The 15669-nt window shown below is 40.7% G+C and overlaps 1 protein-coding gene across 4 annotated transcripts in view; it reads left to right on the forward strand.

Moving 5' to 3' along the window:
• LOC124291598 overlaps positions 1-15669 on the forward strand; it is a 93027-nt gene that overhangs the window by 18549 nt on the left and 58809 nt on the right. Inside the window, exon 1 of one of the 4 annotated variants that reach the window (XM_046728627.1) lies at positions 88-181. The exons of 2 other annotated variants lie outside the window; for them this stretch is intronic. Coding sequence is in view for 1 of the 2 variants with exons in the window: in XM_046728622.1 (XP_046584578.1) it covers positions 9476-9496 (21 nt within the window). In the remaining variant the exon portion in view is untranslated. Of the gene's footprint in view, positions 1-87; positions 182-9460; positions 9497-15669 lie in introns of those variants that run through there. One more of the 4 variants, XM_046728622.1, reaches the window with a different exon arrangement.

The following is a 15669-nucleotide window of genomic DNA, read 5'->3' on the forward strand; positions in this document are numbered from 1 at the left end:
CTACAGGTAGTTCACAGCCAGTAATTACAGGTGATACAATCTCGACCGTCCACAACTAAAGCTTTCCACAGCACGGGTGGAACCACGCAATAGTCCTGTCATTTCGGTGCAGGTCGGGTGTGGAGGAGTTGTGTTCTATACCCGGGTTTCACACAACGCAAGAGGATGATAGCGAGAGGAGGTATGTACTGAGATGTATATTAAACACACCGTGCCCTGGGCCCCACGTGTTTTATAGGACCATAATCGCCTTTATATCAGCTGATACTTCTTGCTGACATGCCGGTAGGTTCATGACGTGAATATGACCGGCTCTGTCCAACTGTTAGCCAAACTACCCGGTGTCATTGGTGTCGTTAACTTTATGAGCATCGGGTCCTACCGATTGTGTCAGGAACGAGTCAGTGGGATTGTTCCGATGACGTTACTGACAGCGTAGCTTTTGTTAGGGAATAGTCATGAGCACTCCGCTTAATGTAAACATGTCATAGAAAAGGGTTGCCGAATTCAGGGCCGAAATCAGTCGTCAGATACTGGAGATAAGCTTGCATCAAGCGATTGAGTTACCAGTCAAGCAAAAGACGTCATCACATACATATAATCGGCGTCAAACATGACATAAATCATGGTCACTGTATCGGTCAGGCATATAGCGTGTGCAGGTCTGAGATATTGCTTGCGTACGTTAGAAACATGCACGTGCGGAACAGAGATGTTGCACGTGTAGTTTAAACTTTAGGTTATTGTTTATAGATAACATACGTCCATTGTTTTGTCCAAACTCATCTGACACGAGGCGGCAGTATTAGCGCTGGTCATTATCTCGGACATGCATCGATGTCGATTGCAATCAACAGTCACAGGTAAATAGACGCTAATGGTTGCTGGGACGGTAATTTGGCGCGTTGACGTGATCATCATTGATATCGACGTCAATACGAGCTGGTTTACGACAGGTGAAAGAAATAGTCCGTTACGGTTCAGAAATAACGGTAATTACTTTGCTGTCACTTGCAATCTTGACCTCACGCTAGGAACACGCCTGTATCATAGAAATGTTAATTCTATAATCTACCAAGTCATTGACTGGACATTGTCCGTTATCTCAAGTGGACCACGTGACCAACCTATCTACAACATCTACAAATTCAGAAACTCAGAAAGTCTTCCAGGAACCCTTGTCCGAGGTTTGCAGCACGTGGATGTAATGACACCTCATGTTGTCCCAAAAATGTCAATATCGACAGCAGCACGCGCGCGTTCTGTTGTCACCGTGAAGACAATAGAGAGCCACGTTCGTCCCAGGTTGTAATCAATGGCAGGAAACATAGCTGAATAGAACGGTCCAGGAACTGAAGAAATTAGATGTTGGTGTTCAAAAAGAACCAATCGTCTTCATCTCGAGTCCGAGCGATGATGCCACGGGGTTCGTGTTGAGAATATTGATAAATAAATGTTGACTATAGTGACAGGACTGTGTGGCCAGGGCTATTGTCGGTCCCCGAGATTAAAGACGCAATGATGATGAAGATATTGGACCGGTATTGTATTCCAATAAACCGTTTGAATTAATGAGAAAAAAATAGACAAATATTTGCAGTCGGAAGGAGACTCTTGGTGTAGGTTTATCATTGTTATCAATAGAAATGTGGCTGTAACGGATGCGAACCCAATGCCACATGAACCTGCCACTGCCATCAGTACAAGTGGATTTACTACAGGATTTATCGAGTTTGACACAACTCGTTGCTGTTCCATGCTGCCTCTATTATCTTGTTCAAACAAGCAACGGCCTCCATTGGCATGTCAGCATTGTCCCAAGTATTTGAGACATTTCAGGAACTGCCAGACAATCAAACATGTCGGACGAGATGATAAAAAACGATAATAATTGCAAATAGTCTGTTTAATCACATTTTACCGGTTTCAAGAAAATAAACAACAAACAAACTCCTCTTCCCTTTCCCTTGATTACCTCCGAACGGGACAAGACAGCCATTTCTCACGGTTGTGTTTGCGCGATATGACCTGATGTTCCCGAAGTTTGTTCAGGGCCGTGTTGAGCACACACTGGTGTCAGTTTGCGTGTGGTGTATCAATAACAGAACGGCCTGAGTCGTGCTTGGCGCTAATATTGGACTCTTGGGTAACAATGCATGAGTACAAACCATCACACAGCCCATTTCCAACAATCTAATTGTTACGCATTCTTAGGTTTCACCCGTCTCAATTCCATAACTTGTTGACCAGGGGAACACAGGGTTTCTCGGTCATGTCAGGTAGGAGTTGAATCCAGCGTAAGTCATAGGTACTGGAAAACACGTTGTTGTAGGTTGTGTTGGAGTGCAACTGCCTGGCATGTGATCTGACTATGAACTGTACTGTGTTGCTTGAAGTTGCTGGCGTTGCTATTGTTGCTGATGTTGCTGTGACAGGTGGGTGAGCGACTTCATTACTTCTTATTTGACATTCGACAAAGCAAAGAGTTTGGCAGTTAAGCGTTGTTATGCAAGTATACATACACTAGACACTATCTCGTGTCCGCTGCGTTTCTTCAGCACCGTGAACAGTGCGGGGACTGACACGTCTACTCTTTTCTGGAACACCTGGTGTTAGAACAGATTGACATTGATCTATCCTTATAATTCCACTCGTCTCTGTTGCCTTTAGTGAACTTTGGAATTTGTTTCGGTAGGAAACAGATACAATATTTTTTCTAGGAAAGGGAAAGCCGAAAAATGATTTCTGGACATCCAACATGACTGCAACGTTTTGGGTTGTTTTTCTATAAAAAGTGAGGTCTATCTGTTCCCACAGTATTGCATGAATATGGAATGTTTTCTACTGTAACCAAACGTCAGTTAGTCAGTCAGTTAGCTGACTTCAGATGTCGTGCTTGGTCTCATGAAGTGGACGGGAACACACACGGTGGTGACTCCGACCCCAGGCGATGTCGGCCGGATCAAGCCCCACCCCAGGGCAATAGCGACGGATCAAGTAAACTGACCAGGAGTTAATTATACAGATAATATTGTTGACAGCGACAATACTTCACGTCGCCTGACCGGTCACTCTTGATCTTTCAATAACCTGGCGACTGCGTAACATCACGTCAGAACGGGATTGTCTCCCCATTGTATTATCGCCTGAAGGGGGACGGCGATGAATGTTTTAAATGGCTCGAAATCGGTGTTTAACAAGCGTTCTGATCTTCCTGCAACTACCTGTGGTTGTTGTAATTGGTTGAGCAACACATGCAGAGTGTGAAATGGGCGTTCGTGGATTAGGTCAACAGGGCACCGGCTAGCATGATGGTGTGATAGTGGTAATTGTCTGGTTTTATGGTAAGTGACCCGCGGCTTTGGGTTAATAATAACACGATCTCTATTTTAGGAAAACATCTCCCTCCCGCTCTCTGTGTCCCTCTGTGTCTCTCTGTCTCTCTGTCTCTGTCTCTGTCTCTGTCTCTGTCTCTGTCTCTCTCTCTCTCTCTCTCTCTCTCTCTCTCTCTCTCTCTCTCTCTCTCTCTCTCTCTCTCACACACACACACACACACACACACACACAGAGCTCCCTCTGTAGAACACTAAATGCTAACTCCACATCTGTTTTCACCACATTCTCATACAAATCTCAGAGGAGATACAACCTCGGACTTCAAATGTGAAAAGCAACTGTAAAAACATATGGTACTCATCCAAGATATTTTACATCTCAATACACCTCCCCAGCCACACCTCGGTGTTGAATAAGAACACGAGTACTGAACGGGTGATCTCTGTTTTAGGAGGACAGCTCCCTCCCTCTCCCTCTCTCTCTCTCTCTCTCTCTCTCTCTCTCTCTCCCTCCCTCCTTCTCTCTCTCTCACCCACACACCACACAGTGTCTCTCCCTCTCTCAGTGTGTGTACTTCCCCACTCACTCTGTGTCTCTCTGAGCCCCCTCTCTCCTGTAGTTCTCATCGAGCGGATAAGTAACACACACTCGCTATCACTATACGCTAGGGCACCTGTTTTCATCAAACTATTTGGTTCATCTACAGGGTGTAATGCCTGCGAGCTTCTAATATTCAAATCAAGCCATATACACGTTGAACCGGCCAGTATATTTTCAAGTCTCAGTACACACGCTCCTTCTCTCAAATACTTGAGGGCGGTGGGGTAGCCTAGTGGTTAAAGCTTTCGCTAGTCACGCCGAAGACCCGGGTTCGATTCCCCACATGGGTACAATGTGTGAAGTCAATTTCCGGTGTCGCCATGATATTGCAGGAATATTGCTAACAGCGGCGTAATACTAAACTCACTCACTCACTCATATACATGACTCACCAGCTGAAGTACATAGCTGTTGTATTCAAAAGATCCATCAACTTCTACCCTTACTAATATATATTTCAGAATAAATGTTATACTATGCACTTGGGTGGCATATGGATAATTAGATATTACTGGTTCTGAAGTTACCTGCATTATAGGCGCAGTGTCTCAGGGATTCTTCCCTATACACATGCATTTGCATCGCGTTTCAAGGAATTAAGTAGCCAATATGTTTTCTAAAACAATCACTAAATGCGTTTAGGAAAAAAGGCTGCAAATTAAGCCTGTTGTTCTATGACGTAGCAATATCATCAATCTTACAAAATAACGGGACAAGTAACCGACGCCAGACTCTGCATATGTTTGTACCCATTAAGTCCCTCCGTGCGGTGTAACACTCGATCATTACCATTTGCTGCTGGTCTGGTTCCTGTCATGAAGTAGGAGTCACGCCAAGTAAACTGAGCAGGACAAAGGAAACATTACCTGATCCATGAATAATGAATGGAATACAATATGTAGTCGATATATCCCTTTGCGACCTTTTGATTAATCGCGATGTAGAAACCACGACTCTGAAACAAAGACTGTTTATTAATAATGATAAAGGAAATGAGATGAATAATGTACAAATCTAAAATGTTAGCACCAAAAATAATGAAATATTTTCAAAAAATAATGTCTTAGCTTAAGCTAGCTGATCAATTGATTTGTTTCAAAACATATGTTCTACTTGTAACTTAAAAACACGATTATGAATTATATATCTGTGTTGCCATGGCAACTGGCAATTATGATGGAGATGTTATTTGTTTTATATATGGTAGTGTTTTCTGTTTGTGCTATGGTAGATTCCAGTCCACTTGTCCCAGCTGTCACTACTGGGTCTACCTGTTGTTAGTAATTACCATGTAATTAGGACAGGTAAGTTGTTATACAGGTAACAGCCCGGCTGAGACAAACCTATGACTGTAATAGAATGAGGAATGTATTGACTGTCTGATATAACTGTTCTCAAAGGCTCCAGGCTCGGGCTAATTCAGCTACAGGTGTAGATTAATCAATTCATTAATCGAACAACGACAATGATATAGAAAAATCAGATAAACGTTAGCTACAGGCACAATCTTATTCAGCTACAGGTGTATACAAGTACAGGTGTATACAGGTACAGGTGTATACAAGTACAGGTGTATATTTTACAGGGAATGTGTGAAACCAGGGATTTCACCTAATCCCTGAAAGAGTCAGTGATTTCATGAAATCCCTGTGTATTCTCTAAAATTTTCAGGGATTTCATGAAATCCCTGTAAGCCCTTATTGAAATAGAGAACACCACATTTATAATGCGAGTACAGAGCATTTCCTGATAAAATTCATTTATTGGGAGAAGATAGAGTGTTATTATACAAGCTGCTACACTTCAGTAGCACTTTAAAACATTTACAACGTATTAATTTACACTGGTTAGGACAACAGTTACATTTCTGGAAACCCTGACCACCACAATTCGACTCGAACATCACAACTGGGTGGAGAAACAGTTCTTTGTCCATTGTCACATCATTCGTAGAAAGAAGACGCTGAGGACAAACATGAAATATATGGTTTGAAAAATACCTTTTCCTTCCCAAACCCATATCCCAAAGCTCTTCTTCAACAGCGGGATGATGTATATTCCAAGTTATTTCTATGAATGGTATAGTCTGTTTAAACTTAAACGTCTATTTTCAATAAAGAAAACAAAATGTTTGAAAAACCTCGATAATTTTTTAAATGCTATATCACAGTAAAATGTTGAGCCATTCCGTACGGAATTATGAGTGCCACAATATACAGAGTATAATCTATGAATATTAAAAATGCAATAATAAGGGTACAAGTTACATTAAGAAGATATATAGAAATTTGCAGTACGCTTTTTAAGAATATTAAGACAGGTTTTAGCAGATAAAAACGATACACCTGGACAAGCTAGAGGAAAACTAACTTTTCAACATACCCAGATTTAAAAAGACAAACATCTAAAAGACTTGTACATTTAGATAAAAGCTGCAATCGCTCGTCAGCATACAAAGGACAAGGCAAATAATTTCACACATTCACTGATATCCTAACAGGGAATGTGTGTAATGGAACACCAATAAAATCAGTAATTTCTTTAAATCCCTGGAAATTTTAGGGAATACATGAAATCCCTGGGGGTCACAGTGATTTCGCGAAATCGCTGAATCTTTCAGGGATTACGTGAAATCCCAGGTTTCACACATTCCCTGTAACATATACAAGTACAGGCCAACAGCTAGAGGTCCATGCAACATCAACCTGGGGTAGAGGCTAAATGTATTGGGGGTAGAGGCTAAATCTATTGGGGGTAGAGGCTAAATCTATTAGGGGTAGAGGCTAAATCTATTGGGGGTAGAGGCTAAATCTATTAGGGGTAGAGGCTAAATCTATTGGGGGTAGAGGCTAAATGTATTGGGGGTAGAGGCTAAATCTATTGGGGGTAGAGGCTAAATCTATTAGGGGTAGAGGCTAAATCTATTGGGGGTAGAGGCTAAATCTATTGGGGGTAGAGGATAAGTCGGCTTCATGTGTATTCTATATTAGCTGCAAGGAATATGTCAGCTAAGTCGGCTAAAGATTGGGCTAAATCAACTAGATATATATTTTATATAACCTAGAGTTATAGTTTAAGTGAGTTAGAGGTATCTGCCAAGTCCAAAGATTCACACCGACTACAATCAGCACCACACTGATGGGATACACCAAACTGATAGACACCGGCTTGGTTTTTTTGTGTATCAGTTTATCTCGACCTTTGTGATATCCATACACTCAGCTTATCTCACGTCCCATAACGCTGCATGTTTCTTTAATCTTTGTTTTCCATGATCAATTTATTATTTAAGCCAAAAGGAATATGTTTCGCTAGGTAAGCGGCACTGGTTGTTCTCTAGCGTTGACGGTTTACACCACCTGTATGGGGGATCACAAGTATCCTGGGATTCATTGGTTAATGCAGCCGACTACAATGTTGAGAGTTGTCATTCAGAAATTTACATTATAACGATAACGGTGTCCAGCAACCTCCATAAGCCATCTGCAACATGTTATTTAAGAAATACAGTTCGCTCTACCACCATGTATAGTTAAAAGACGAGGACGCTTGCGCATTATCGTCTGATAAAGTACTGTCGGCACTTTTGATCTTTCACCGAAGCATTTTAGAATATGTCATCTAGCAACGGTTATTATGACCTCAAGCAACGTTATTATAGCCTCTAGAAAGGTTATTATGACATCAAGCAAAGCTATAATATCCTCTAGAAAAGGTTATTATGACCTCAAGCAATGCTATTATAGCCTCTAGAAAAGGCTATTATGACATCCTGAAAACGTGTTATAGTATAGGGACGGCTATTATGACCTCAAGCAACGTTATTATAGCCTCTAGAAAAGGTTATTATGACATCAAGCAATGCTATAATATCCTCTAGAAAAGGTTATTATGACGTCAAGCAATGCTATTATAGTCTCTAGAAAAGGCTATTATGACATCCTGAAAACGTGTTATAGTATAGGGACGGCTATTATGACATCAAGCAACGTTATTATAGCCTCTAGAAAATGTTATTATGACCTCAAGCAATGCTATTATAGCCTCTAGAAAAGGTTATTATGACCTCAAGCAATACTATTATAGCCTCTAGAAAAGGCTATTATGGCATCTTGAAACCGTGTTATAGTATAGGGACGGTTATTATGACATCAAGCAAATTTATTATAGCCTCTAGAAAAGGTTATTATGACATCAAGCAATGCTATTATAGCCTCTAGAAAAGGTTATTATGACCTCAAGCAAAGCTATTATAGCCTCTAGAAAAGGCTATTATGACATCTTGAAACCGCGTTATAGTATAGGGACGGCTATTATGATATCTAGCAACGTTATTATAGCCTCTAGAAAAGGTTATTATGACATCTGAAACTGTGTTATAGTATCTGGAAAAGATTATTATGACATCAAGGAACATTATTATAACCTCTAGAAAAGGATACTATGACATCTAGCAACTTGAGTATAGCATCTAGGAAAGGTTAATATGACGTCTAGCAAATCTATTATAGGATCTACAGAAGGTTATTATGGCATCTTGTAAATTTATTATAGCATCTGGATAAGGTTATTATGGCATCAAGGAACGTTAATAAAACATTGATAAAAGGTTATTATGACATCTAGGAACTTTATTACAGCCTCTAGAAAAGGTTATTATGACATCTAGGAACTTTATTACAGCCTCTAGAACCGGTTATTAGGACATCTAGGAACTTTATTACAGCCTCTAGAAAAGGTTATTATGACATCTCGGGGCGTTAATATTATTATAACGTCTAGCAAAGTCATCAGACATTCATTTTATTAACTGTTATCATGAAAGCCAGCAACGTTGTTATGACATCTAGCAATGTTTGCAAAGGAAAACAAATGAGCACCTCGATTTAAACAGTATCATGTTAACTTGCACTTTTACGTTGCAGGTAGAGTGTAATACTTACTCTATGTTAACAAAAACAGGTGTTACAAGCAAAGCAATAGCATAAAACGACAACGCCGTGTTATAGTGTGCCCTCCGCCATTTACAAACAACAAGACATGTAACTCAACCCCAAAGTACATCTTTAACTACGAAAACATATCCCTCTTTCTTTAACCGGCGCTCTCTTTCCCGAAGCGACAGGTAACGTGGCTGTCTGTTATATATAAAACCAAAACATGATCTATGCTTCTCGCCACGCAGAACCTACAGCGAGTTAATGCGTTGGGGAGTATACAGTGTTTAGTTTGTATATCTGTGTTTCTTCCCAAATTGCTGGGGAATACAATATGTTTTTGTAACCTTCTTCCTGACCTCATATATTAAGGTAATACACGCTACTCCAGAAATAGTTGATCACCAGATGTAATAAGCATTCTATCTAGCCTCAATCACCAGTGGGATCACCACGACATATGGGCAACGGGGAGATGGTATCTAGTTGTTGATCACGTTACGGAGACGGGTTTATCTCTCTCGGCTTATTTCGTGCTCTAACCATTTCTCCACTTGGACGTCAGTTAATACACTGCCTGTCAGGGCTTTTAACTGGAAATTATGCAGGATTCGATTTCAAAGGTATGTCGATGTTTTTTGAAGCTGTAAAATATTTTTCTTTTTTCACCTTGTAGTTTGGTACAAGACAGGGTTTGGTACTTGACGGATAGTTTGACATCTGACATCTTTGTATTATGAAGTCCTTTTTAAATATTGATAAATGGTTGAGATTAATGGACTCACATTCCTCTGATGATGTTAGATGATGAATTTACATATTTCGTGTGTAGAAAATACCGATGTACAATACAGTGTATTGTTGGGGGTAAGGAATAGGTTGGTTTAAAAATATGCTCTCAATTAAAACGAAATAATTCCGACGAAATAATTCCGACGGAATAGTCCCGATGTCACTGTGAGGAAGTTAACATTGCCGTATTATTAATATTTCACCATTCTCACCGCAGTGTCTGCCAGGTCAGTTTGACCTTTGTAATATCAACACGGGAAGCAGGTATAGGTTTCCAATACTGCGTGGTGGCTTGTAACGACACTGAACAGGTGTTTGGTGCTATTCACGGACACGTATCACTAATAGGGCATATTACATGCCTATCAATCCCTAGATTCCTCTCTTTAATTAATTCCATTCAATTCCAAAATGAAAGAGCCTTACAATACTTGAGAAAACAAAACATGCGTTATATTCCGTATGTTGATATTACACGATAACCAGAGCTTTCTATATTTTAATCCTCGAGATATTTACATATTGTTAAGTAGGTAAAAGCCAAAAGGTATCTCTAACTTACATTTCCTCCAGTTTAATATGATACGGTTGTCAAAACAGACATAAACAATAGCACGTGAAGTTGGACATAACTATTTCTCCTTTTTGAAGCACGATAACCAATAAAAGAAGGACAATTAACTGAACAGTTAATCCAATAGACAATGAAAGGTGTATAAACAAGGGGTGATAATTAAGATAAATAACATAATTGAGTTATAATACCGTGGTTAATCGGAGATATTACTGAAGATTCCTGGAGACTCCATCCCTGTTCTACGTTTCACCACACTGAGGGGCGGTGAGGTAGCCTAGTGGTTAAAGCGTTTGCTCGTCACGCAGAAACCCGGGTTCAATTCCCCACATGGGTACAATGTCTGAAGCCCATTTCTGGTGTCCCCCGCCGTGATAGTGCAGGAATATTGCTAAAAGCGTCGTAAAACTAAATTCACTCACTCACTCAAAACGTTTGAGGCAAAGTCGAGTGTGTCCTTTCTACGAAGATTTCAGAGACTCTCACACGACACTAATTCAAAAGTTGTTTGGCCAGGCTTACAGCATTCAAGGCCTCAGTAAAGCTTTCATAAGTGTCATGGAAGACATGTGGAGGACATTCCAACTTTTCTCGCACCAATAACAAAGCAAAATTATGTCTGATGCAGTTCCCTATTTCCGTGCTTTTGAGGTGAACAATTGACGTGCCTTTGCATGTGTTTGTGACGGTTGTCGCCGTTGGGGCAGGATACGCTTACGTTTTGCGAACACGTCATGGTATCACTGACTGATACAGAATCACAACTGACAACTAATCACTGACTTCCAAATGAAGCTTGGCCTGGTTAAATATATTATGGGAAAGTAGAATCTGTACATGATGTAATTTAGATGTCTGTGATGAATTCCACTTTCTACTTGTCTGTCCATCACTCTCTTCTCAACGTCAAACCTGTCTACCTAAATACATGTATTCCTGCTCACATCCAACCGTTGCCAAATTTGTCCATCTTGTGAAATAATTATAATCCAATTATACTAAAATTAGCAAATTCTGTAAATGAATGTATGTGTCTTATTTAAATTTCACTGCATGTTAGGGTCGATGGGGTACCCTAGTGGTTAAAGCGTTGGCTCGTCACGCCGAAGACCCGGGTTCGAATCCCCACATGGGTACAATGAGTGAAGCCCATTTCTGGTGTCCCCCGCCGTGATGTTGCTGGAATATTGCTAAAAGTGGCGTAAAACCAAACTCAGTCAGTCAGTCAGTCAGTTACTGCATGTTCTCTATGTCACTTCATGTGATTTGTATGAGTATAGACTTCTGTTCTGTTCATCACATGCTCTTGACATGGTATGATTAACCCTACTTTTAGCTGAGATTTCTAAGGATTATGTTTACGTTTTGTCGCTCTCTTACACACCCAGAAATGGTGAACAGCTATCGCTCCTCTAATGACGAACCCGATCTCGTTATGTATGTACTGACAGTGCTCCGCTATGGAGTGGGGGTAATTCAGGTTTCAATTTGACGTGTAAACTACTTCATCAACCAAACATAAATGTCAGACACAAGTCATTGACTCGGTTTCTTTTGTCGAATGAATGATATTACTCGAGAATAGTTTCTGCTTGAGAGTTCTGTATAATACTTTCTCCGCCCGGTCTACTCATGTGTCATCGTTACCTGTATTGCGTTGTTTACAATGATTTCACGTGTTTCCACACACGCTCTACACGTAATCAGCTAGTTAAACACATTCCGCACATCCTGCACCCCGTAACGTGGCAACTGGTGGGCGTATACCTGAATACTTTATTGATGATAAGTAATATTCAACACCGAGATCATTGGAGAGGTGTGTTGAGATGTGAATATATATCTTGGATGAGTACCATATGTTTTTACAGTTGCTTTGCAGATTTGAAGTCCGAGGTTGTATCTCCTCTGAGATTTATATCAGAATGTGGTGAAAACAGATGTGGAGTTAGCATTTAGTGTTCTACATAGGGAGCTGAGAGAGAGAGAGAGAGAGAGAGAGAGAGAGAGAGAGAGAGGAGAGAGAGAGAGAGAGAGGGAGAAAGACACAGAGAGAAAGAAAGAGAGAGAGAGAGAGAGAGACAGAGAGAGAGAGAGAGAGAGAGAGAGAAAGAGAGAGAGAAAGGAAGGGAGAGAGAGAGATGGGGGGGGAGCAGAGATTTACTTACGGTTTATTTATGGGCTTAGATAAGAGTTAGAAAGTTGCTGAGGAAATAACTTTCCGCTGACTGTCAAAAACATGCCATCATGGATTTTCAGTTTGCACTAGGTGAACATATTGTCTTGTGTTTATTGATTTCACAACCGACACCGAACGTGTAATATCCTCAAGCGAACCTCGGCGTGAAAAATAATAATTGATAAATTTATATAACAAACCGAGTCAATTATTTTCCCTAAATCTCGGTGCACAACTAGTTTATACCATCCCGCGGGCACCTGCTGACTGAACATTCCCGCGGGCATCTGCTGAATGAACATTCCCGCTGTCACACAGCAGGCCGTCAAGCTGCTCTCTACATATACTTAGAATACCATGCAGCAGGTTGTTGTCACCTTACAATGTAGAAGTGAGTAATAAACATGTCCTGAGATCGTGGTATGATGAGCTGGGGGTATGGGGTATGTTTGTGATTCGAGTGCGTGGGAACGCTCTTAAATGGTAGTTATCTTTTACATCTTCGGTATCAACACTCACAGCATCCGTCGGTAAGGCATTCTTCTACAGACTCTTGCTGGTTGGGGTTGAATATCTAGATTTTATTGGAGCGTATTAGATGTACAATCTTGGAAAATGGGATCGGGTGGGATTTGTTCCGAGGATGTATTGTCTCTAGACCGGGTTGTATTTCTATATACACGGATCACGTTTGTGTCATATTAACATGTAAAGTCACTGTTCTCTACATATTGTGCAGTGTATGGGTAGATTCTGTTCTTGTCAATGGGGAATTCAGGAGAGAACACGGTCCCCTTCCATGAAGAAGTTATAGCACAAGGGGCGGTGGGGTAGCCTAGTGGTTAAAGCGTTCGCTCGTCGCGCCGCAGACCCGGGTTCGAATCCCCACACGCTTTAAACTTCAGGCTACCTTTACAATGTAAATCCTCCCTGAGGATCTAACGCCAACAAAAGGATCCAGGAAAATAAACCCATTATCAGGAATTATGCTTATCATATTTGATTAGTACTTGATTCAATGCTACGTGATCCCTGTAATGAGGTAAGTAGTGGCACCCCCACCCTCCTCAGCTGATTAGCTTTGACACATGCCAGTCAGAGGTTATTATATAAAACAATATGGCTTCAAGCAGTCACAACAGTTGAAGCACGAAGGATACATATCAATCATATTCATAACTCCTTTCGTAACACCATATCAATGTCAACTCCTGGTCACGTGATACTCGGGAAGGGATATCCTTTGACACAGTAATCTATTACTTACATGTAATGCTAATCTTGTACGTGTATATTATTCACTCGATACCTGTAACTCCGGACGCTGGAGGTAACACACCTCAGCGCTGATTGTTACCCGCCTGTATATTACCTGTGATCACCTGTGATCACGTGAGACTAACGCTCGATCGGTTGGAGTAATGAGATGTTTTGAGGACACATATTACTGTTATACTCACGTGTCAAGTAACAGGTTGTTTGTAAAGTGTCGGAAACAAGAGACTTGAGCAAGACCGCCGGCTTCTCTGACAATACGTAAGTAGGACATAAGTAAAATTACAGTGTTTTGGAATATGTTGATTTAGATATGACTTTGAACAAAACTCAGGGTCTTTGATTATAGCTGTTCCCGTTTAGATGGAGGGTTAGGTGTTCTCCCTCATAAGCCCATGCTTGGAGACTCAACGGATCGGGTGGCAACATCCTGGTACTTGGCTGATGGCGTCATTTTAACCCGACGTCGTCGCTTGTTGTTCACGATATCAACCACCGGTTACGTAGTCCAGACGCGATTATTCACATGCCAAGTTCATATCAGTACAACTTAGTGAAGATCCGGGTTAGAATTGGTCATGTGGTAAGACGCGGTGGTCAGGCTTGCTGACTTGCATTGTTTGATGCACAGGGGCTTGTAACGCTAAAAACTGCCATCAAGGTATATACTGTCACTGACGGGGTCTGAGTACTATATAAAAGGATGTTTAAAAAGGATGTCCTTTTTTATAGTACTAAAACCCCGTCACGAAACAAAACCAAGATAAATTGTTGATATCCATGATTGTTATTATTCAGAGATAACTTGATATAACCATTAGATATAATACCTACTTCTATGTAAATGGCCACAATCTCCAAACTGTGTTATACGGAATACCTCCGGCAAACAACGATGTCAATAAGAACATAATAGAGTCCCTGCATCAATACATCTTTAAGTCTAAACGATTTGACAAATTATACTAACAATTATATGCAATCAATTAATGAAGTGTAGCTGCAGGCTCAATGTTTATAAGCACCTACAACGCACATATATGATGTAATTTGTCGGTTTTTGTATCAAGTTCTTGTGTATTTTGTTTAAATGATACATGTACTGGTGAGGTATTGATACAAGCAGAGTTCTGCTTGTTTACCAAACCAGATTCTCTAGGAATAAAAATATGTTTAAACCATATAACCACTATAAATATGTACAACATTATGCACAAATGTGAACCTTCACATGTATTATGGAGCGGCATTAATATAAGCCATTTAGGCTTGTTTGCCAAACCTTTTCTTTCTTCTTGAATAGAATAAAATATGTTTAAATCAAAACCCCGTCAATGACAGTATATACCTTGATGGCACTTTTTAGCGTTACAAGCCCCTGTGGTATGATGGATGTCATCGTTTCCCAACTGCGTAGATCGATGCCCATTATGTCAGTCACTGCATTGTCTGGTCCAGAATCGAAGAAATATATCTGGAGAATTGTTGAGTGCAGCATTAAACAACAACAGTTTCAGGTGCCCGATGGCACACACAGGAAGCCTTTTGTTTCAACAATAGCACATTTGGAAATGTTGTAATGACACCATGAAAGAGTGATCAATGTTCAAGACCCGGGTCAAAACTGGTCTTCAGCAACCCAAGCTTGATGTAAGAGGCGACTAACGACTAAAGAGGCTCGCTGACTTGGTTGACACATGTTATCTTATCCCAATTGCGTAGATCGATGATCATGCTGTTGGTCACTGGATTGTGTGGTCCAGACTCGATTATTTACAGACTGCCGTCATATAGCTGGAATATTGGAGTCCGGGGTCAAACAACCAACAAATAGGATATTAGCGGCATAACACCACACTCACTCACTCTGAATCATCCGGGTGTGTATTGTTCGTTATATTCCCACGGAGAAGTTTCATGCACCAGCGAGGTCAATATCATAATCCTGATGTAAATCTAGTAACATACATAAAAAT

The sequence above is a fragment of the Haliotis rubra genome, unplaced genomic scaffold, assembly GCF_003918875.1.
Source record: "Haliotis rubra isolate DU_JTF1 unplaced genomic scaffold, ASM391887v1 Scf498, whole genome shotgun sequence".
In the NCBI taxonomy this organism is placed as follows: domain Eukaryota; kingdom Metazoa; phylum Mollusca; class Gastropoda; order Lepetellida; family Haliotidae; genus Haliotis; species Haliotis rubra.